Source organism: Gambusia affinis, linkage group LG01, assembly GCF_019740435.1.
Source record: "Gambusia affinis linkage group LG01, SWU_Gaff_1.0, whole genome shotgun sequence".
Classification (NCBI taxonomy): domain Eukaryota; kingdom Metazoa; phylum Chordata; class Actinopteri; order Cyprinodontiformes; family Poeciliidae; genus Gambusia; species Gambusia affinis.
The window spans coordinates 5185499-5207585 of NC_057868.1; the positions used below are offsets into that span (position 1 = coordinate 5185499).

At 39.0% G+C, this 22087-nt stretch overlaps 1 protein-coding gene across 1 annotated transcript in view; it reads left to right on the forward strand.

Annotated features, from left to right (window-relative positions):
• LOC122828214 (chemokine-like protein TAFA-2) overlaps nt 1-22087 on the forward strand; it is a 95995-nt gene that overhangs the window by 36709 nt on the left and 37199 nt on the right. Inside the window, exon 2 of the mRNA XM_044111571.1 lies at nt 10899-10999. Coding sequence (XP_043967506.1) covers nt 10900-10999 — 100 coding nt within the window. The 5' untranslated portion in view covers nt 10899. The remainder of the gene's footprint in view (nt 1-10898; nt 11000-22087) is intronic.

Genomic DNA, 22087 nt, shown 5'->3' on the forward strand with positions numbered 1-22087 from the left:
TAACAATATCAGCCTTAGACTGAGGGGTGAGTACAGAAGACAAAGTGACAAATGCAGTAGAAAAGCGATGAGCTGGGATGGGTGCATTCAGGTAAACAATCAACAAAATAATAGGTTGCAGTAAAATAGGGCAGCTAGTGAATGGGAAATGATTTACCGACCAGTGGGGTGCGTCGTTATGTGTCTAAATTCATTCATTTATGTATGTGTGTGTCTGGGCAGTTTGCCATCCACCACAGTTTCATGTGTTGACCTTATCTGCAGCTTCCTGCCGCATTATTACCGTGAGTTATACACCATTACTTATCTCCTGCGATCTACAGCTGCCGGCTGTAAAATGCATACTATGTTTACACATAAAACCAGACACACACGCACACACACATTCAAGGAACATCCGCGCAGATAACACACCTAATTCTGGCAACCTGCATGAAAACAGCATGCATAAGTTATATGCACCAGACTGCGAGGAGAAACAGAGTGCAAGGAGTTGCACATGGAGACAAAGTTATATAAAGTGTGAGAGGAGCAGACATGAGCAGAGGAAAACATTAATGGAGTTGACAGCAGGTCGCTCTGTTAGTTCAACTTCAGTCGGCGCTTCCCTTTAAATCTGTCTCAGAATGAGGATGTAGTGGATTTGACACTAAAGTTTAACCAATTTTTTTTTTTTCTTTTTTTTGCGCCACCCACTATAAATCATGAAGAATTCATGTGTCGTTCTCTAAACATATAAACCTTGCTGCTGTCAAGTCTTAACTAGTGAACAGGCTACTTCTAACAGAATAAGTGAGTAATTTAGCACTTGTGAAAAAAACAACGCTTATTTTCAGAGACACAATTGAAAGTGAAGCTAAAACACTTCAAAGCAGCTGCGAAGGTTTAATGGATCTACTTTCAACAGTGCTTTTATTTCCCTCACCCCAGATCAGGTCGCAGGAGTGGCCACTCCAAAAGGAAAGTCTAGACATCCTTCTCTAAAACAAAACTCTTAAGGCCATTCTGGTGAATCCCGAGGCTTTCCCAGGATGAGAGGGATGCACGGTGCCAAAGATAACTTGAGCAAATAGATAGTATTGCAAGATTCACTTGCCCTGTGTAAAAAAATCTAGACAAAGTGGTCGGGACCACTTTAAGAAAAAGTCTTCTGCTCTAGCGGTGTTGTACCAGACCTTCATGAACCAGTAAAGAAGCTTGTCAACCACAAACCAGGACCTTGGCATCTCGAAAATCTTCCCTAGTTAAATTTTAAAGCAAATTTAAATATTTATCTGTGTATTGTTTACCAATCCTGCTCCTGTGTTGAATGTGTTTTCAGTCAAGAAAATCATTCACAATTAAATATTTGTTTCTGCTGACCTCACTTGATAAATTACTACCTTTGTAACAATGCTTTCTCTTTTTTTTTAATTTAACTCAAAGTCATTTTTCATGCACGCCTCACCTCTTCATTTAGCAAATTTGTATATTAAAGATTCCCGTTTAATCCGAATTTGGTGGTTTGACAAGCATAGCTGCCATGTTCTACATATTTCGGGGACTTCTGTTAGAACAAATTTTAAATAGTGTCGTGTAGTCTTGTGTGTGCCGGCTGAGCTTGATACACATTGGCCTACAGGGACCACCCAAGCAGATGCTTCATTTACAAAATTATGCATGTAGGGCATAGAAATAGGTCTGAACTGGAGGAGATTATAGTTACAGAATGAGACCAGAAAGAACTGCAGCCTTCAGTGAGGCGACTCAGTTCCGTTCCCGAATTATTTTTTTGTTAGTGAGAGAGTGATGTGGAAAGAAAGAACGATAAGATATGCCAGTACCCATTTCTGTTAATCTGATTCATTTTTTCTGCCTAGGCATTCAGGACAGGAACAGAGTTGTGAGGGTGTAGCTTGGGCACGAGTTATTACTACCTTGCTTTTACCAGCTCGTAGCACCAATCAACTTGATATTTTCTTTAATTTTTTTCTTATCTAGTCCCAAAAAAGACATTCCAAATTATTTGCTGCACTCCATTAACCTCATTGATCACTCATCTTCTTTTTTAATTTCCGGTGCGTGAAGTCCATCAATGAGACACATTAATAAATGGAATTTTAAATGTTTTAACCAAGAACCATATCACAAAGATGCAGCTTAAAACTTTGTAAACAACTTAAAAAAGTGCAAAATACAGACAAACTGTGCTTAATTCCACTAACATGACTAAATTTAACAAGTTAGTTTTCCACCCTTGCTTACTGTTCGATCTTGTTCTTGATTTTAATTTGAATTGACAGCCTAAACACTTTGGAGTGCTGAGACGGGTTGGTGACCTGTGCCCAGTGTATCCCAGCTCTTCCCCAGTGACGATGCAACACAGAGACAAACTAAAAAAAACAACCAGGAGAAAAGAAGGTACAGATATCTGTCATTTAAGCAAAGAATCTGAATTCAGCAAAGATCAATTTGTTTACTGCATCAGTCAGTTTTCTTGTCGGTTACTTAAACTGCCGCCTGGTTGCCATAGCAAAGGAGCCCTTGGTGGTTGTGAGTATAACTTCACCAATATCCTGTAATTAAAGAGTTGTTAAATGGAGGCATTTTTGGATAAGTGATGAAGTATGAAACACAGGAGATGCAACTGAAAATGAGTACAGGGAGTGGAAAATACACAGGATGCAACAATTACCCCATGAGGGAAATGTTTCAAGGTGTTCCAGAAAAATTGGCTTTCCAAGAATGGGACTGAAGAATATCCTGAGAGCTTAATGCTCATGACTGTCACTTGGCTCAAAGGCTTGAAAACCTCTACTGAAATCAAACTGATGAAGTCATTTATCCACTTGGATTATTTTTATTATATATATATATATATATATATATATATATACACACACACGCACACACAACTCTGTGTTCTCTTATTCCAGATGCTTCACTTCTCTCCTCAACAGCACCAAGGGTCATTTGCATTTTACTTTAATATATTTCTTCAATTCCCAAGCTTTAGAGATTCCTTTGTGCATTTGTTTACTTCAAAGATTTTTTTTCTCCCCGTCATTGCTCAAGAACCTTGAAAAAAAATTAAAGCATAGTCAAAAGTGGAATGGATGCATATGAAAAAAGAAAAGAAAAAAAAAACATGTGCCGTGTATTCTACAGAGAGAGGGACTTTGATGTTATTTTCACAGAATTAAGTCAGCCTACAGCTATGGTGTAACTCATGGTCATAGGTGAGAGATGGCAGCTCCATTCTTTTCCTCCCCCTTTATTGTTGGATGTTGTTGGACTCGTTGGTGACAGAAAGGCTTAGACAGGACGATTGCGTTTACCACCTGGATTTGCACAGTCAGCAGACGTGCTGCAGCGGCCACTTGCTTCAGCGTGCGTGCAAAACCTTTGAGCGCGTTTGACCCGAGGATGTTTTAGGGGTAGCGGTGTCGTGTGTACACAAATGATTGGTGGTGACATCAGGATTGTACCTTCCGGTGCAGTGAGTACTTCAGGCCAGCACAGCGATCGGTAGGCACAGATGGGGGCAAGAGAAGGGGAGAGCAGCGAGATGAATGGAGTGTGACACCTTTGGGTCGAAACAAGCTTCAGGGATGTGTTGGGAACACACTTGAAGCGACAGCAGCAAAAGCTGATTTGAAAGATGGGAATGTCAAGACAGTGATGAGCACTCAACTCAGGCCATGAAATATTGTTAACTTGTAAGAGACAAATTAAAGGTTGAGGAACAGTAAGGGTAAATGGCCAAAAGCTTCCCACTCCACAATTTTTTTCTTGTCTTCTTTCGATCTCTTTTTGTCTCAAGCTTGCACGCACGCGCAGAGACACACACACACACACACACACACACACACACACACAAACACACAAGCACACGCATGAACCCATACCCACCCACCATGTTATTGCTGAGTTACCACAATTCTAGTTAAATTGGAGGCTTAATTTGAAGCCACTGGCTTTTTCTACAGGTCACATTGAGTCAATTTATCCGCAAAAGCCAAACTGTGGGTTTGATTAATGAAACACGTGGACATGCTTCTGGCAGGATCAGGGAAGCCTAATCAAGCGAAATCTCTCGAGGTCGCAATTAGGTTTGGAGAGTCCTTGGAGTCCTAACTCTGCCTCCCAAACAAGCCTGTCCATTAATTTGGAAGAGTGCAGAGATTTCTCAGACAAAACACACCATGTAGTTTCAAGGATTCATACAAGAAGATACATAATAATTTTTGGTTCATAAGATTGAGGCTTTAGCGGTAATATTCTAAAAACAAAAAATCCAATGGTTTTGGTTCCCATAAAAAGATCATAAAATACTATATACATTCAATTTGGCCAAGTTGTGTATTTCGACTTCATATATATATATATATATATATATATATATATAGATAGATAGATAGATAGATAGATAGATAGATAGATAGATAGATAGATAGATAGATAGATAGATAGATAGATAGATAGATAGATAGATAGATGGAATGGTCTGGATGTTATAGAATAGACTAGTGTTTAAAACAAACCTTTCATATCTGTGGCTTATATAACTTGCAATTGCCTCACCAGATGAAGTTACATACTAACAGCAGTATAACTGTTTGAAACCTGCTTTGATGAGAAAGGTTGTTGCTTTTTAATATTAGGAGATCTCATTCCACACCCGTACCTACTAGTGGAATAAAATCCAGGAGAAAAAACTTATCCCTGCACACATGCCTCATTTTTTCTCATTTTAAAGTAGTTGCCAAGCTTTTTTTTTTACTACTTCAGCATGGAACAAGTTGTGTTTGTCTGTGTCACTCAATGTAAGCTATGAGATAGAATTTTTTTACTTGCAGGATGCCCTCACAGGCCCCAATTTATTGACTGTAAAAGTTCTGCCTTTAGCTGCCAGCCTATCGAGTATTTATGGAATAGTGTTCGCTAGACTCCAAGCAGCTACTATAATAAGAACAACTATGCAGCCCTACTGTTGCCGTCTGTCTGTGTGTGAATGGAGTGAAGCAGAATCCCAAACAAATCTGTGATAGTCTACGTAACATTTCCGAATAAACCTGCATGATGAAGATATAAATCACCACATCAGAAGAATTAAAATTAGTAAGTAGAACATGGATTGTACTACAGTTGCCCTTGAAACTTGTGCGAGCTAACTTTATTAAATCTATGTAACATCCGCAGTTGGAAAAATGGTCATTTTCCCTCTTGAGTACATTTCAAATTGGGGTGCATAGACTAAAATATCAGAGCCATTTGATCATTTTGTTGTGTGAATTGTTATACCTTCCGTAGCATTTTCCACCATCAAGGCCAAGTTTTCTCATGATTGGTCAGGACGTTCAATTTGCTTGTGTCATCGTACAATTAAGTTTGAGGGAAGCTAACTGGTTTACCAGATGTTTGGCACATCAATCCACCTCATCAACAGTCTTCATTTGGCTACTGTACATTGAAAGCATGGGGATTTATCACATTTGATGTGGAGGTACAACTGACCTCAGCATCAAATGTTTTACTCACATGTTGGCAAGGGTAAAGCTGGACCGTGTATGTGTGACTAGCTTGTTGGCTTACTTAGTTTCCAACATGCTCAGAGTGATGTGACATATTTCTACAACATGTAAGGAAACTATTATTGTAAACAACTTTACAAAAGTTCACTTAAAAATCAAAACCCGGCTCTGCCACTGTCCCGTTTGAGGTTATTCATTTGCATTGCTATCCCTAGTACCACCCACATGCATACGCAGAACAATAGGCTGAAGTCAAACCATCACTTATGGCTCTGAACCACAGAGTGACATACTGACAGCGTTTTCATGATTGACACTTGAAACGGTAAGTCAGATCATGACAGACAGTCTATGCGAATAATTGACTACAAGTGTTAAATGTGACATACGTTTGTGCTTCACTCCACGCCACCTTAGGTTTTGTAATTGCTACTTTATCTTCAAGCTGACATTCTGATAGGATATGGGAGGACCAAGCTGTGATTTCTGAACTATCAGAGGTAGTGTATGAGGTGGACCTTTTCTGAATATTTCATGGCAGTTTTGTGAAAGAGCCACTTGTAAGAATGATTGTCCTTGTAAAATATTTCCTAAACAGTCCATTTGATGAAAGATTTTTGCCACAAGATTTGTTTTAAGGAAGTTATTCGAGTTGCTCAATGAATCATTTCGTGTCTTGCTCTCTACTGCATGTTGTGTGAGATGAATCACTTTTTGCTAATTACTACAAAGACAGAGAAAGCAGGTATCCCATTTTTACAAATGGTTCTGAGAGTGAAAGCTCCTTGAATATTAATATTTCCACTACATTTTATTCCCCACCATGGGGAACTTAACTGGAGCCAAATTGCCCCAGAGATGTCTGACTGGCTTTAGCTAGGATGCATACCTACACACACACCCACACCCGTGCACACGCCCACGTGTGCACACACTCAAATGCAGACCAAAAGTATGAAGAGGAAACTGATCAGCCGCATGAAGTGGGGAGGGCACTCCAATGGGACTAATTAAAGAGATGGAACAGACTGCAGAAATCATTGGAGAGCACAACTCTCCCTCCAACGCCGCTTCTCTCTCTTTTCTCTCTCTTGCTCTTCTGTGTTCAGTTGATGAAAGCAACATTATAAAGGGTCACAACATCCAACGCTGCTTTCTTCGCCTGCGTTCGTACCGCAGGATGCGATCAGAGCAGCTGAGGAACTGTAGTGACTGCAGCATCCGAAGGCGCTACCAGAAACGCACAATCAGATGTAAACAAGTGGAACACAATTGTTTACAAGCACTTACCGTAAAATTGGATTCCCAAATTCTCTTTGTATTTGTTTGTCGGTGCAGAAAAGTGCTTTTTTGGAGTCGGTGCAGATTTGTGTGCGTTTGTTGACAAGTGAGTCACCATCGGCTGCGGAGTCTGATACTGATGAAGGCTCAAGCGGTTTAGATGCTATTGATTAGAACCCCCTTGTTTCTGTGCAGTGACAAACACACACACACGCCTACACACCTCTTTCTCCCTACCCCCCCCCCCCCACCCCCCTCCGCTCTCTGAATCCATTTCTGCATCTCACACCCACTTGTTCTGCGGCAGACAGACCCACAACCAGCCATAATGAAGTGACACTGCATGATCACAAACACCGCTGTGGGTCTAAATGAGCTGGGGAGGAAGCTGGCAGCGTTTCTGCTTTGTTTCCTAATTATTTACTTCTTGCAGAGCATAGGTGGGAACAGTAAGAAGGGGGTGAAGGTAGAGGGAGTGATATGGGACAACTGGAGGAGACAAGAGGAGGAAACAAACGAGAGAGAGGAGGAAAACCGAGACAATGCATTCGGCTTATGTAAAGCGATTGGCAGTGGCACCTGCAGCAATCCTCAGCTGGGTCTCTTACATGTAAAACAACGGCATTGTTTTTCAGCAGAGCCTATAAGAAATGAATGTCGTTAATCACTTCATGGGTTTTTATGTGGTGGCATCTTTTTGACTCTGTATGTGTGTGTTGGCAAATGTGTGATGGACTTTAACTTCATACAACCTTGGTCTAGTCTCTCTCGCTTTGCAGCTTTTTATTGCTAAAAAAATGCCTGACTGTAACGGCCAGATGAGTCATGCACCAAGCTCCGAACTCAAGCCAGGGCTTAACACACACTTCCTCAGGGCAAAGAGAAGCGCATGCACAGAGAAAGCGTGTGTGTGCCTGAAGATGGTGCGTGTGCACAGATGAACTCGTACGCTCACGCTTGGGTCCAGCCAGGTGTGTGTAATCTCATCCACAACAGAGTTAATCTGCTCACTTTCACAGAACCGCAAAGTTTGGTTTACTCAAATCGGCACAAATCCTTTCAAGAGTGTTTCGCGGAAATGTGCTTCCTTTCTACTGTGGCACCTTTTCAGAGTTTACAGGGAAAGTAAATTAGCGCTAAGAGAGACATTTAAACGGTGACAAAATACAGAGTCTGGGAAAAGTGTTCGGAACTCCTTGAACTTGTTCATATTTTCTTCCACTACAAGTAAAAACTTTAGTGTATTTTAGTGGGATTTTGTGTGCTAGAATGTTTCTGAAATTCTAAATTATGAAATTGCTTGAAAAGAAAAATATATATGGACGTTAAGCATGAAAAACATTTAGTGTATTGATTCTATCTTTACACATTTTTAAAAAAAGCACTTTTGACATAACATTACGAAGCAAGTTCACACTTTGCTTCTTTTTTTACATTGTTTATTTTTATTTCCCTCAAGATACCCTGTCTGTTGCTTGGCGGCAAGAAATAATGTGCCAGACAAGTGAAAACTAAATATATAATATGGAATTTTGGTTGTATTTTGGGGTTTGTTTCTACCAGCTTTGAAATTTTTACCCCTTTTATGTTCATCTCCGAACATCCACCTTTAAGTCTTGATGGAAATCCTCAGTTGGATTTAAGACCGGACTTTGACTTTGCCTTTTCAACTTCAGAATATGCTTTGATCCAAACCAGGGGTTCTGCACGTTGTCCTGCATTTGTTTGGTGTTTATCAGCTGCTAAACTCCTGACCTAAATGAATGGGTGATTAACAGGCAAACTCAGAGGCAGTTTATGGCATACTGGAAAGGCAAAGCAATTACTTGAACCAGATGTGCTTAAGCAGAAACAAAAGTAAAACACGAATGACGGTTGACTACTTAAAAACTACTGATCTCACCACTGGCTGAATGTTTTGGTTTGCTGTCTTCCTGAAGGGGATGCTCTATCACGGTTGAAAACGATGACTGGTTTTCTGAGCGTTTTGCGATGCAGCTCTCTGTGTTCTCATCAGCTGACCTGCTTCCCTGGTAACAAAAACCGTCCCATAGTAGGAGTGGCTTTCCCCATTTATGGGATGGTGGTGGCAGCATTATGCTGCAGCAGTTATTTCATGTTTCGTTGTTGAGTTTGCCAGAGCAATTCTAGCCGGGTTGATATGCATTGGCACCTCTTTAGGCTTCCTAATTTATGTCGAGTTAAATTACACACAGATGAGCTCTGTTTTCTAATTAGGGGACTTCTAACAGCAACTGGTTGCCCTGGACTTTAATTAGCTGTCAGTTAAAGGGCAAAATACAAATGCAAGCCAAAACATTTATGATGTGTATATTTTGTAAAGAAAAGGAAAATAAATTAAATATTAAAATTTGTGCATTGTTTTTCTTTCACTTTAGAAATAAGCCCTACATCTGTTTCACTTTTAATTTCATTTAAACATATTTTCTTCTTGTTCCTGAAATAGTGCAAACTGGGTTTTTTTTAAAAAGTGTATAGCAAATTATGCGTCTAGACAACACAGCCCGTTGTCTTGAAGCAACCGGCCTGTTTAATTATTTCCTTTTAATAATTAAACAGGAGGCTCTGAAGTGAAAGCAATAGCACATTTAGTTAGAGTTTACTTGTTAAGAAAAGCCCAAAACATAACCCACTCTACCATGTGTGGATGTGGCTTCTCTTGCGATGTAAGCAAAAGAAGCCACAGAGCAGAAGTCTGCTTGTATGAGATTTACATCCTCCCTGCATTACGACAGCGCTTTGTTTTTGTTTGTTTTGTGAGAATAAATCATGTGGAAGATACAACAGATGGTGAGCCGCTTGTCACTTTGCATGTTTTTACTTATATTTGCTTTATCCTATTTCTCTTGGTGTCATTTCCTCACTCAAATGTACACCAAGACAGACTAAATGGCCCTCCTGCTGGAGCAGACAGAGAGTTTGCCTGTTGTGGAAGTTTATGTCCTAGTGGGTGCACGGAATATAAAGTGCTTTATTTCTATGCGTCCCCTTGCTCAGGGTAAACATAGGTAAAAATTTAGGTTGGCAACAGTTTGAAGGTTTGTACCCATCATTGAGCATTACCCACAGTAATATGTCACGTGAAAACAAAATCTGTTCTTAAACTACGCAATTGCTGAATAAAAATAAAAACATAAAATTCTTCCTTGGATTTCATTAGTGGTTACAGAATTAGTTGCGGCCTTTTTTTTTTTAGATGTAACATGTTTCCAGCGGTTGCCCTGGACTTTAATTAGCTGTCAGTAAAAGGGCAGAATACAAATGGAAACCAAAACATTTCTGATGTGTTTGTGTTGATTGTTTGATTGTTTTATCCATTGCTAACTTAGCAATGGATAACATAGCAATGTTTTATCCACTGCTAATGTTGCAATGGATAAAACAAGTTTGAGACTAATTGGCAGATTCTTTTATTGCAGAAAATTGCAGCCTATGTTTCTGACCTGTAATGTTCAAAGCACCAGCTTTCATTAATTTAAAGATATTTTTACTCTGTATTGAATTTGCTCTCTTGCAAACCTTACTGCAAGAGATACTGGTTTAGCTTCAGCATACTGCAGAATAGACAGGAAAAAAGGGTTTCATCTTGCATTGATAACTCAAAATACGGTTCTTCATGTAATCATTAGCCATTGTTTAAAATTGTTAAGACAAGTAAATGCGTCTGTATGGTTTATCTTGTTACCTGTTGTTTTTGATCAAAATGTTTATGTATAAAGTTTGTTTTATGAACCTCACTTGGCCTAAAAGAGACGCCTACAGTCATGTGAAAATGTCTAGACACCACAATAAATATACAATTCTTTTAAATGTTCAACTTTTAAAATAAAATGTTTACACGCCAATGTCTAATTTAATTTTTGATTTATACCAAATCAGAGAGCTAAAAAAACAACAACAACAAAAAACAACAACCTTTGCCTCACTTATTAAACATAACATATGAACAGGGCATCACTCTGTAACAGAGTAACCAACGTTCCAGCTGCATATGTGTGTTTTTTTTTCTTTTTCCGTGCAATGTAGATTGAAAAGAAAAAAGCATTTCGTATTCTGATGTCTGCTTTCATCTGCTTCTTACAGAATGCGGGAGCGGGGTCTTTGGATTTGTGGAGTAGGTGTATGGAGTCTTCTCCTATCCCTTTGTCTGACCTCCCTCACACATGCACACAGAAGTCACACAGGTAAATGGATCTCTACCTCATATCTGTTTGTGTGTGTCCTCATTGTACATATTCCTGTCAGCCAGCAAGCATGCTTTTACAGGACCTACAGTATTGGATCTTTTGCAGATTACCTCTACGGGGCGCCTCTCCGGTCAATTTCATTTACGTGTTGTAAAGCTGGAGTGAATAGACTGCATTTCCACCTGAGGGAATGTCAAGGTCAGATCCCCAGTGAAACATGGGATCGCAGGGGCCATTTGCCAGGATGAACACTCAGTAAAAAGTTATTTAATAAGTGGGAAGGGAATACAAGTCGGCCGGCTAAACGGCCTGCCCAGCTCAGGATGCTTTTGTGCTTCTGCAGTCCAATCATGGCGGAGGTGATGCTCAAAAATACCTGGGGGTTACAGCAAAAGGAGCAGTGAGCTTTGTTTGTTTGCGGTTTCTGATTGTGTGATGGCCTTGTGTCACTGCATCACTGAGCCTGGCAACTCTGCAGTTCATTTCTCGTTTAAAGTTTTAGTATCTTTGCTCAGGGATCACCCTTGTTGTGCTGACAATCACAAACTTCATCCACTTGGCAGCACATTTTATTTGCCTTCTGAATATCAATTTTTTTTTTATTTTTTTTTACTGTATGTAAAAAACACAGAGACTGTTGTCAAGAATATACATAGTTTTGTCTATATGATTTCAAGTAATTTAATAGTTGACAATTAAATGTATCATTTTGCACAAACGATTACCCATGGTGCCGTATCTTTGTTAATACTTGAATTTATGAACCAGTGGTCAAATTGAACATTGAAAAGGATCATAAACCGATATTATGGGAAGTGAAGCGGTCTGCTGCATTCACATTCTGTTTTACTACATCCAAGATGTAGAGATGGATTAAATATGTCATGCTTTCATAAAGTAATTGCTTTGTAGCATTTCTCTTTTGTTGACACTGTGATACTATGTTCATAGTGAGCAGACCTTCTGTCAGTCAATAGCCTGGTGAAAGAGGCCAAAGGCACAAAGAATTATTGTTTCCATGAAAGGATGGAAATGTTCAGTTGCGGTTCATCGCTCGGTACTGCTGCTGAAACCAGACGTTTAACTAAACCAAGTAAAAAGGTTTCTTTTTTTGTTGTTGTTTTTTAACTTCACAGTCTGAAGTTAAATCAAAGCTCATCTTGTTTTAGGTTACCAAAAATATTGGTAAATGCCAGAAAATTTAGCAAGAACATATTTTAGATATTTTTTTTCTCACTTTATTTGAATCCAGAAGCTTACATACAAGGGGAAGCTTACTGTCCCAAAGGGGAAGCCTGTATGATAACGTAATTGCTTTCGAAACCCCTAATTGGTGAACTGACATGTTTGAGTTAATTGGAGTTAACAATGAGGAGGAGGTGTTAAGTGCCACACCTTTGGATGTATTTTAAAGCTACATCTGGAACACACTGTTTCTTGTTTAACACAAAGTAAAAAAAAAAGTCACCCAAGGTATCAGGAAGGGAATTATGGAGCTGCACAAGTCTGTTTCACCCTTGGGAACGATTTCCAGATGCTTGAAGGTGTCATGTTCATCTGCTCAAACAATTATGTGCAAGTATAGACAAGATGGGAATGTCCATCCATCGCACCGCTAAAAAACTGAAGCAACATCTGAAGATATCAGCCTGGAAGTTAAAGCTTGGGAGAAGATTGTTCTGCCAAATGAACAATAACAATAATGTTTATGCTAAGTGGTTACAAAGTGACCTAAAAACATAAAGACAGTGTTTTGGCATGGCCATCACAAAGCCCTGATCTGACCTAAAAACAAGAAAAAATGTGCATGTGACTAAAATGAAATACATCTATGTGGCTCTATAACAACTGCAACTTTGACTTTCATTAAAAGGGATGAAAAATTAGTCTCAGCACCTTATAGCTCCTTCACTGCTCATCTGATCAAACACCATGCATATTTTTTCTTTTCCCTCTAATCCACCCTTCCCTTGCTCTGTTCTGAGTCAGTTTCAGAAGCCAAAACTTTACCAGATAAATTAAAAGCATGTTTTTTCTGTCGTGCTGTCAGCATGTTTTATGTTTCAAACTGTACCTTGTCCAGCTGGTCCATTAGTAGCTTCCCGTCATAGGATATTACCAGTCAGACCCTTTTTCTTCAATTCTTTTAAAATAATCCATTTCAGGGAGACATGCATGAGTCATTTGATGTTCTGTGAGGAAATTGAGAATTTCTGAGTGTTATCACTGCTTAGTAACATGAATCTTTATAAGTTTATGCGTCTGTATAGTGAATTTGTGTCCTTGCTGGAATCCGATAACCATCTCTCTATGTTTGCGTGTGTGTGTGTGTGTGTGTTTGGTGTCTGTTTGTGAGTGAGATCGACTCTCATGCTCTCTGGCTGTCAGGCATTATCATGTGCTCTCAAAGAGAGTTTCTTGACAAGGCAAGGGCAAATATTTTCATAAAAGGAAGGGTTTTGAAAAGACATGGAAAGAGGGAGAGGCTTTCACATAGTGGGGTGCTTCACCAAGCTTTTTCATTGACGTGCTGATGTCCACAAAAAAGAAGTGAAAGCACTGAAAACAGGAGTTGAGAGATATATAAAAGTGAGAGGATAAGACAAAAAGAAATTTGTCTCATAATTCTGAAATACGGTTGCTACTTGAGGCATTTGTGTAGAAGCGTGTGTTTGGTGCAGAGGCACTGTTAGGATGGAGAGAAAACGGGGAGCCAAGTCTGGCTCAGCAATCTTTTGATTTTCATCCAAAAGCTGAATTACATTTTAGAATAAAATTTAAAACTTGCTTCTCAAAGATAGGTATTTGACTTTGTTACTAATTTATTGTAGGTAAGGCCCTAAATCGGAGTTCCGGCTATAAAGGGGGATATTCTACGAAACAATTTTGATCTTTATATCATTCCATTATTAATAATGACACACTTGGAGTGTTGCTTTGACTCATTCATACATGTTTGCGGAATCCTTGAATCTTCTATGGCAGTTATTCAGGAGTGTCTCAACACCTCCTCCTGCAATATATCGCCTAGATTCCTAAAGCTCCTCCTTAGAGATGCGGTCTCCAGCTCCATTAATACCCTCTGTTTAAAGACATATATTGCCTAAATCATTTATCCGTCTGTGCTTCTACTTTTTGTGTATTTTTCTTTTAAACTGTTTTCTATTCAACGGCTGTTTTAGCATTTCTCTTCAATAGTGTTGTTTAGGGCTATTAATAAAAAGTTGGAGCTTCAGCCTGATTGCCTAACAAGGTCTACAGCGGTGTGTTTGTGCTCCCATTAATGGTTGATTGATTATAGAGTAATTGGTAATCAGGGAGTGACAACACCATGCAGGTGCATGTTGTTTAGGTGCAGAAAAACAGACAAGTAATCAAATAATTATGGGACACACAGATGAGTCACATCAAGGTCAATGCCTTCCCTCATACACACACAGGCACAGATAGATAAACACACATCCCTAATACAACTGAGTGAATGTATCGACATTTTAAATATTGTGCAACTACTTTAGCTAAAAATTTGAGTGAGGATGTTATTGGTAGCTACTTGACTAATCATATCTTATGCAGAGATTGGCAAGCTTGTAAGAAGCAGACTTTGTGCTTAAAAAAAAAGGCAAATAAAAAAAAATACTGAGCCAAGGACTAAAATGGACAAAAGGTTGTAGAAGACATTTTTGTTGCAGAGAAAATAAAGTATGGGGGATTTTTTAAAAGAGAATAACCTCTAACCTCTTTGCAAATAGACTCATTTTAAATACAGAAGCATAAAAACTCTGAAGACAAATGTGCATCTCTTGTTTTATCAGAAACTCATCTGGACCTGTAAGCCAACCAGGAATAATCCATTTAACTTCAGGTTGAGTTAAGAAGTTTCCCTACCACATTTTTATTACGTCTTTCACTGAGGCAAAACTGAGATTTTCTGTGACCTAATACCACCCTCATCCATATGCAAGCAGAGTTTGGAAGAAAATTGGGATGTTTTTTTTTTCCTTTCTTTTTTTTTTTCTTAAATAAAAGCAGCAAAGTGGATTTTTTTATTTTTTATTTTTTTTAAGCTCCTTTTGTTCATGTTTTGTGTGGATTGCCTACCTGCATATTTTTAAGTAGTAGAGGTCCACTTAAAGTATCACTTTATGATTTATGCAGCAAAACAATAGTGAAGCATTTATGAGAGAGGTTTTCCTGCTCTTGTCACTAACAGAAAAAGTTTTTGACAGGCAGGAAAGAGATAACATTATGAGAAGAAACAGAAGCAGTGAGGCCGTGAAAGGTGAACCGCGTTATAACGAGGGTTCACTGTAAATACTTAAGAAAAAATCTCTTAAAATTGATCCCCTCTGATCTTTTGGTTTTTCAAGATTTTCATTTGGATACAACTCCGGCACTTGATTGGGCGATTCTAGCAGGTTTTTCTTTGAGTCCGGTTAAGAGTTTTCTGTGCTGTGTTTTGGGGATTATTGACTTGCTTGGAAAAAACACACTCATCTTTAAATTAATATCGAGAATGTCCCAACACACTGCTTAATTCATCCCGTCTTCAATTATATGTTGTCTGCCAGTCCTGTATGCCGTATGACAGCCTGCTTGACTTTTTGGCGTAGTGATTTATCTGTGGTGTGCAGAACCAATCTTCCTCCAAATCGGTTCACAGGATTCAACGTTTTACCTGGCTTGTTCAAATCGTGTGCAAAAAAACTCTCCATAAGCGTCAGTGTGTGTTTTTCTGATTGTGCATAGAGGTTACTGCAGTTTTGTGTTCTACTTATTCTTTTCATAGAAAACCTTTTCCTGTTATTGCAAGAGTTTTCTGATGCTCACTCCAAGTGTTTTTTTTCTTTCTTTACACAACCCTTCATTATTCTTTTGACTAAATAAAATTTTTTTTTGTAGGCCATCAATTAATATTGAACCAGCTGATATTTCTTTCTAGAAAACAGCAGGAATGCATTTTTAATGCACTGGCAGATTTCAACCGGATTCTTGGCTTTAAATGCCAATCCTTTTTTTATGTCTTAAATATTTTTTTCAAACCACATTTGTGGATGAATTTGCTTTGATTTCCTTGTATGTGTAGATGGCCGGGATAAATGCTAATTTTATGTTGAAAGGATATATTTAAAATATAGCTAAGCTCCTCTTAGACCAGTCGAGAAACATATTCCCTCCTGTGAGTCTTCCTCTGGGTCTTCTCTTGGTGGAATGAGGGGAGGTGTCCAGAAGGCCTCCTTACCCGTTAAAAATAAAATAAATGTAAAAATCTACAAAATATTTGGAGTGGTGGTGTGTGAGATATTTTTGCAGATTTGAATTGATCCTTGTGTATCTACACAGAGATTAATTACTTTAAAGTTTGTTCCTGTTAGAAGCCAAAGATTAGAAACTAATGATAATTGTGATCCTTAATTATAATGTCTACCTTCCATATCTTTGTCATTTATCAAGAGTTCATGGGAGCGCTATACTCTTCAGGCTACTATGTATGGTGTCAGTATATTTATATTCATATTCACATCACAATTTACATTTTTACTGAACTGTTCAATCACATATTAACCAGAAAACGTTTCACTGAATGTCATTGAATCAAGATGGCAGAAAACAAATTTGAATACACCATTTGCAAAACAGTGGCAAAGTAATTAGGAATTACATTTTTTGTAATCTCCAAATGGATGCCACATTCTGAGTTTACAACCTCTAATCACAAAAAACATTCGTTTGTGTATTTGATGGCTTTTTTAAAGTTGAGATCCATCACTCTTTTTTTCAGTTCCAAACTGGTTTATGTGAATCTGCAAATGTCTAGAGCAAGCAACCCTGAGATGACTTGCCAAATTGATATTCCACCTTGTAGCACAACAGAAGTGCATTCTTCAGTGTTATATTTAGTTCAGTTGACTCTCTCAATGTAAACCTGAACATATCAAACACGCTTCTATTCTCGCAGGACAATACACCCCACATTAACGTAAGCCCTTTGAATGCCAGTCTCTTTTTGCTACCAATACTTTCCTGGATGGCACACTAATCTGTTCCATCCGTCATTTAAATTAATGTTTTTAGAGTCTCCACGATACTTTCCAACAATAAACTCTTTTGTAAACGAAGTACAAGACGGACTTTATGCACCTACATATGTATTTAAAAGTGTCTGACCTCTTATTTTTCCATGTTTCATTGTAGTTGTGGTTCATTATTTGACTATCACACATGCCAGCATTTATGGTTGAAATTGTGGAATGAACATCGAATAAGTAAGCATAATTTCAGCAGATTTATGCTCAATGTTTTCTGTAACCAATATCATCAGAACGAAGGAGATGGACAAAAGAGTCACCGTGGTTAAGTTCCAGCAACATGTACAAGACTGAATACATGCGTGTGTTTAGGTTTTGTTCCTTTTTCATCCTCCAGACATTTAGCCTTCAAGACTGAATTGAGAAATACATCATGTTTTTTTCATGCTGCGGCTCCATCTGTTCGTTTCAAACTGTACATCCCTTGTAATGTGTTCAGAACTCTAAAGAAAAACCTTAGGAGTACTAAAGATTTTCTTCAATGAAGAGCTTTTGTTTGAAGGCGAAGCCTAGGCCTTGGTTAAATGCCTTACTGGCTTTGCCAATAGTCTTGGCAAAACAGCTTGGCTTGGACTTTGAAGCAAAGCGGAACAGCGATTACGCTGATCACTTCACCACACACTGTCGAGTCATTGATTCTCAGTCTATGGCCTGCCGTCCCCATACATCGCCTCTGATTAGAGGCAAGTGAGAACTTGACTTGCTGTGAAAGGGATTGTGACTGCCAAGTAGGTGAAAAAGAGATATAAGGAAGGACAAAGGCATATGGGGGCTACGGGTGCTACAACATCCTTACACAAGCTCAGAGGGACATTAGACCAAAGTGCGTATGAATGCACATGCAGAAACACACAAAAACATTCAACCCACCAACCCTTATGCACACACGCATATGTCTACATTCTTGCATGGCCAATGAGGCTCTCTACAAATGTGATCTGTGGAGACAAGCTGTCTGCCCTCTTTAGTGGCTGTTCCACAGCAAAGCTGCACTCAGTGCCTGGTCAACAACATGGCTCCATATGGGTAGTGAAAGATTCAAGTTGCAAAAATCTCCAATGTGAAATGTTTCATGCTGACAAACCTTCGAACCATCCCTTGCAGAGTCACTTCAATGGTCAAGAGATGGCCAAGAGATGGAGAACATGTACAGTTGTGTAAGTGAAAGAAAATAGTGAAAAGACATGGAGTTACATTTATTTAGTGTTTAGTAAAAAATATTGCAAATGAAATCTGTGGCTAAAGCTCAACTGTTTTTGTTTTCATGCTTGATATTTTAATGAACAAGCTGGCATTGATATGTGTGTGTTTGTAAAACAAACATTTTAACTATTCACACTACAAAGCACATTGTGTGAATTGAAATAAACACAGAACCACCATTGCTGCCAGCAGATGAGAGACTCTGGACATTGTGAGCCTAGCGTGGTTGGCACACCTTCTCAATGAGACGTGGAGGATGGGGACATCAAGAGGGCGAGGAAGGATACTTTTACTTTTAGGGGATCACAATTTTCATCCTCGCCCTAGGACAAGGGTGGGCAATCCTGGTCCCTGAGGGCCGGTGTCCTGCGACTCTTAGACGTCGCCCTGGTCCAACACACTTGAATCCAATAGCTGAATCACCTCCCAAGTGCAGTCAAGTTCTCAAGAGTCCTGCCAATGACCTCATAATTTGACTCAGGTGTGTTGAAGTAGAGATACATGTAAAAGTTGCAGGAGGCCAGGCAGTGTGGTTCTCTTGGCTTCTTTAAGCAGTGAGCTTTAGTGTACGCTAAAATTGTTCATAGTCAAATCTCAGGCCGTGCTTTACAGCTGGAAAAAATTACTCTTCAATATCTACCTCGGATAAGGAGTTTAAATATCGAGGTGTCTTGGTTATGAGTGATAAGAGCAGGAGACTTTTAGACAAACTCTGACCTCTTTAGCAATAGTTGTGAATTCAGTCGCTCTGAGTCAGCAAAGCTTTTGATTTACCGTGTGTAAACAGACTGAATTTGTGCAGCACGTTTCCAGTGATACTAATGAGTCAAAGTGTTGCACCACAAAGCCACATTCACCCAATTGCACTCACAAACGTGCACGTATTCATATACTGAAACACAAATTTGTAGACAGCTTAGTGTTAAGAGTCTTGCCCAGGTACACATCGGCATGTTGAAGGAGGAAGCTGAAATCAAACCCCAAAATTTTCAGATTGCAAGATGGCCTATCTTCTCACTGAATCAGAGTTGCCCCCACTTAGCATCATGACATATGCTTTATAAAAGAAAGAGGCCCTCCTAAGAAATGGTTGAAATGAGCTTTTCCCATAGAGTAAATGAGCTCATCCTTAGAAACAGGGTGAGAGCTCTGGGGGAGATTGTGGAGAGGAGTCGCAGCTTCGTTGTATCCAAAGAAATCTGCCACCACTCTTCACTGAAATTGCCCCCTGTCAACAGCACAGTTTGGAGCTTTCCATTCTCTGAGCAGCTGCCAAATTCAAATACAGTATAATGCTTTAGCTTTTTCTCACATGTGGGATTCACACCAGTCCATATTTGATTTTAGAAAAAAATTAACAGCGGTTTTGAATTTGTATTGCCATTACAGTCACATCATGTTTAATTACTATGTTAAAACTCAATGTGTGTGTATTTCATCTGTAGTGCACAATACTTTAAAGTTATGTACTTAGAAAACAAGACAAAAGCTGACCTGTTGACGGCTGGAGATGGGCATAAGCCCACCAATCCGGATGGACGAATTTCTGTGTGAAGCTTTCACATCCTGCCCAGGTCTATGTGGGTGTTGTTTACATACTCTGGTTTACTCAGTTATTGATTTTTGCAAAATTTCATACTGGTTTCTAGCCAGTACTGACTTTGAGAACCATCTTTTATTACTCAACAAAGAAACATTATTTATGATCTGTCCATTTCTTAATCCTAATTACGTGTGTTAGATCGCCTCAAGCTTTCACTCTCTTGGGCTCACAATCCGTCTTTTTTCTTGTTTTCAATGTAACAGAATTTGCATATTTTCACCTTCGCCAATCACTGTGTCCTTGGTACACATGTAGTGTTAAGCCATGTAGTTATTAATGTGATAGGAATGCATTTCATAACGGACTCTTTGACCTTCTCTGGTTAAACACGAGATAATCTTCTGTGCTCATTTCTTCTCAGACACAATACCATCACAAATAAAATAAAAAAATGTAGAGATGAGAAACATTTTTTTTCTCTCTGTCAAGAGGGCTGTTTTTTTTTTGTTTTTTTTTTTGCAGAAATATTGAACAGGAAGTTGACAAAGCTGCAAAAATGTTTGTTATTCAGAGGAGGGAGGGGCCGTATTTACACCTGGGTTTTTTTTTAAGTGAGCAAGGAAAAATGTATGTCTGTGAAAGTAGAAGGGTGAAGCCTGACAAACAGACACTAAGATGCACTCTGCTTGCAGGAGTATGATTCATGGCCTCTGCCTGAAAATCCACAGTAAACAAAAGCAAAATATGCTGGTGTAACATACTAAGGATGAGTAGGAAGCTTTACATACAGTATAACATATGCATCCTCTGCTTACTTTACACAGTCACAAATGCTTCCTCTCAAATACCCAAACAAATTAAGATAAAGATTTCCAAGAAATTGACTGTAGTAGTAGAAAGTAGTATTTCTAAATAAATGCCCCTCTGTTGCCCATCAGTATTGAATCGTACTATATCAGGGATCTAAAGCTACATTCATGGAGGGCTAGAGTCCTGCAACTTTTAGATGGCTCTCTGGTTCAGCACACCTGGCTCCAATATTAGCTCATTAACAGAACTCTGGAGAGCTTGACTTCAAGCTAGTGAGGCACTTTCACCGTGTAATTCAATCGTGTTGGAAAAGGGACTCACCTAAAAGTTGCAGGGCTCTGGGCTCCGCGGAATGGAGTTTGAGACTCCTGAACGACGTAAACCTTTTAGGTTTTTGGCGTGCTGTGTTGAAAAAACGTTTTACTGAGAGCTAACACGGTAATGATTTGCAGCACCCTGTGTCTAAAGTTCTAGTCACTAGCTAATTGGTGTAAATAAAAAGCTTCCTCTTAGTGCGCAGGGAGATTACCACATTGGGGCCTTCTGATTGGATTTATTAGTGGGAATCATTACCATTTAGCTTGCCAGCCAGTTCTGCATAGATGCAGTCTTGTAAATCGGTAGTTCCTTCAGCAAAAGGAAAGAATTTGCTTATCCTGTAGCCTTATTAGATCCAGTGGACTGGACATGTAAGGTTATTTTTTTTTATTTTTCAGAAAAAACCCTGGACTCACTGTGGAATGGTGGTTTCAAGGACCCCATTTAATGCAGAAAGAAAGCATACTGGATGCAAATAAACACTTGTATTAAGATATATTGAAAGATAAACTGGAGAATAGTTATGCGTTTCAATCAAAATGGATCAATAGTTTAGGAATTACTGAGACCAGCCCATCTTACCCCAAACATTATACCAAGGGATTTTTAAAAATTTCCTTTCCTTTCCTTTTAATTTTTTGTTTTAACATTTGTACTAAGAACAATTCCTTTTACGAATCAGATGGTCATTTCAGTTTTTAAGACTTCCACTCTTTCCTGTGTTGTTCTCCTTACCTCTTCTTTACCCACTGTTTCAAATTCTCCCTTTCCTCCTCTTTCTAACTTTTGCTTTATTTCAGAGCTATTAAACCAGGAAATTTCAATCAGGTAGCACAGCGTGAATTTCTGCAGGGGCAGGAGAAAAAGACTGAACTTTTGTTTAATGCAGCCGTTCTTTCCTCTCCCCTCTCCACCTCTATCTCGTCTCTCTTTTCTTCCGCAGCTGAACTCAACCATGGCTCTTTATAGTTTATGATTCAATTTCCAATTTGTTCTCTGGAGGTATTTGCCTGGTGGGTGGCACAGCGCTTTTGTTCTTATGTGTTTGTACAATGCTAGTCTTTGGTATTCATTGGAACGCAGACTTACAGATGTATGCATTTGAATTTCCAACTCTGCGTC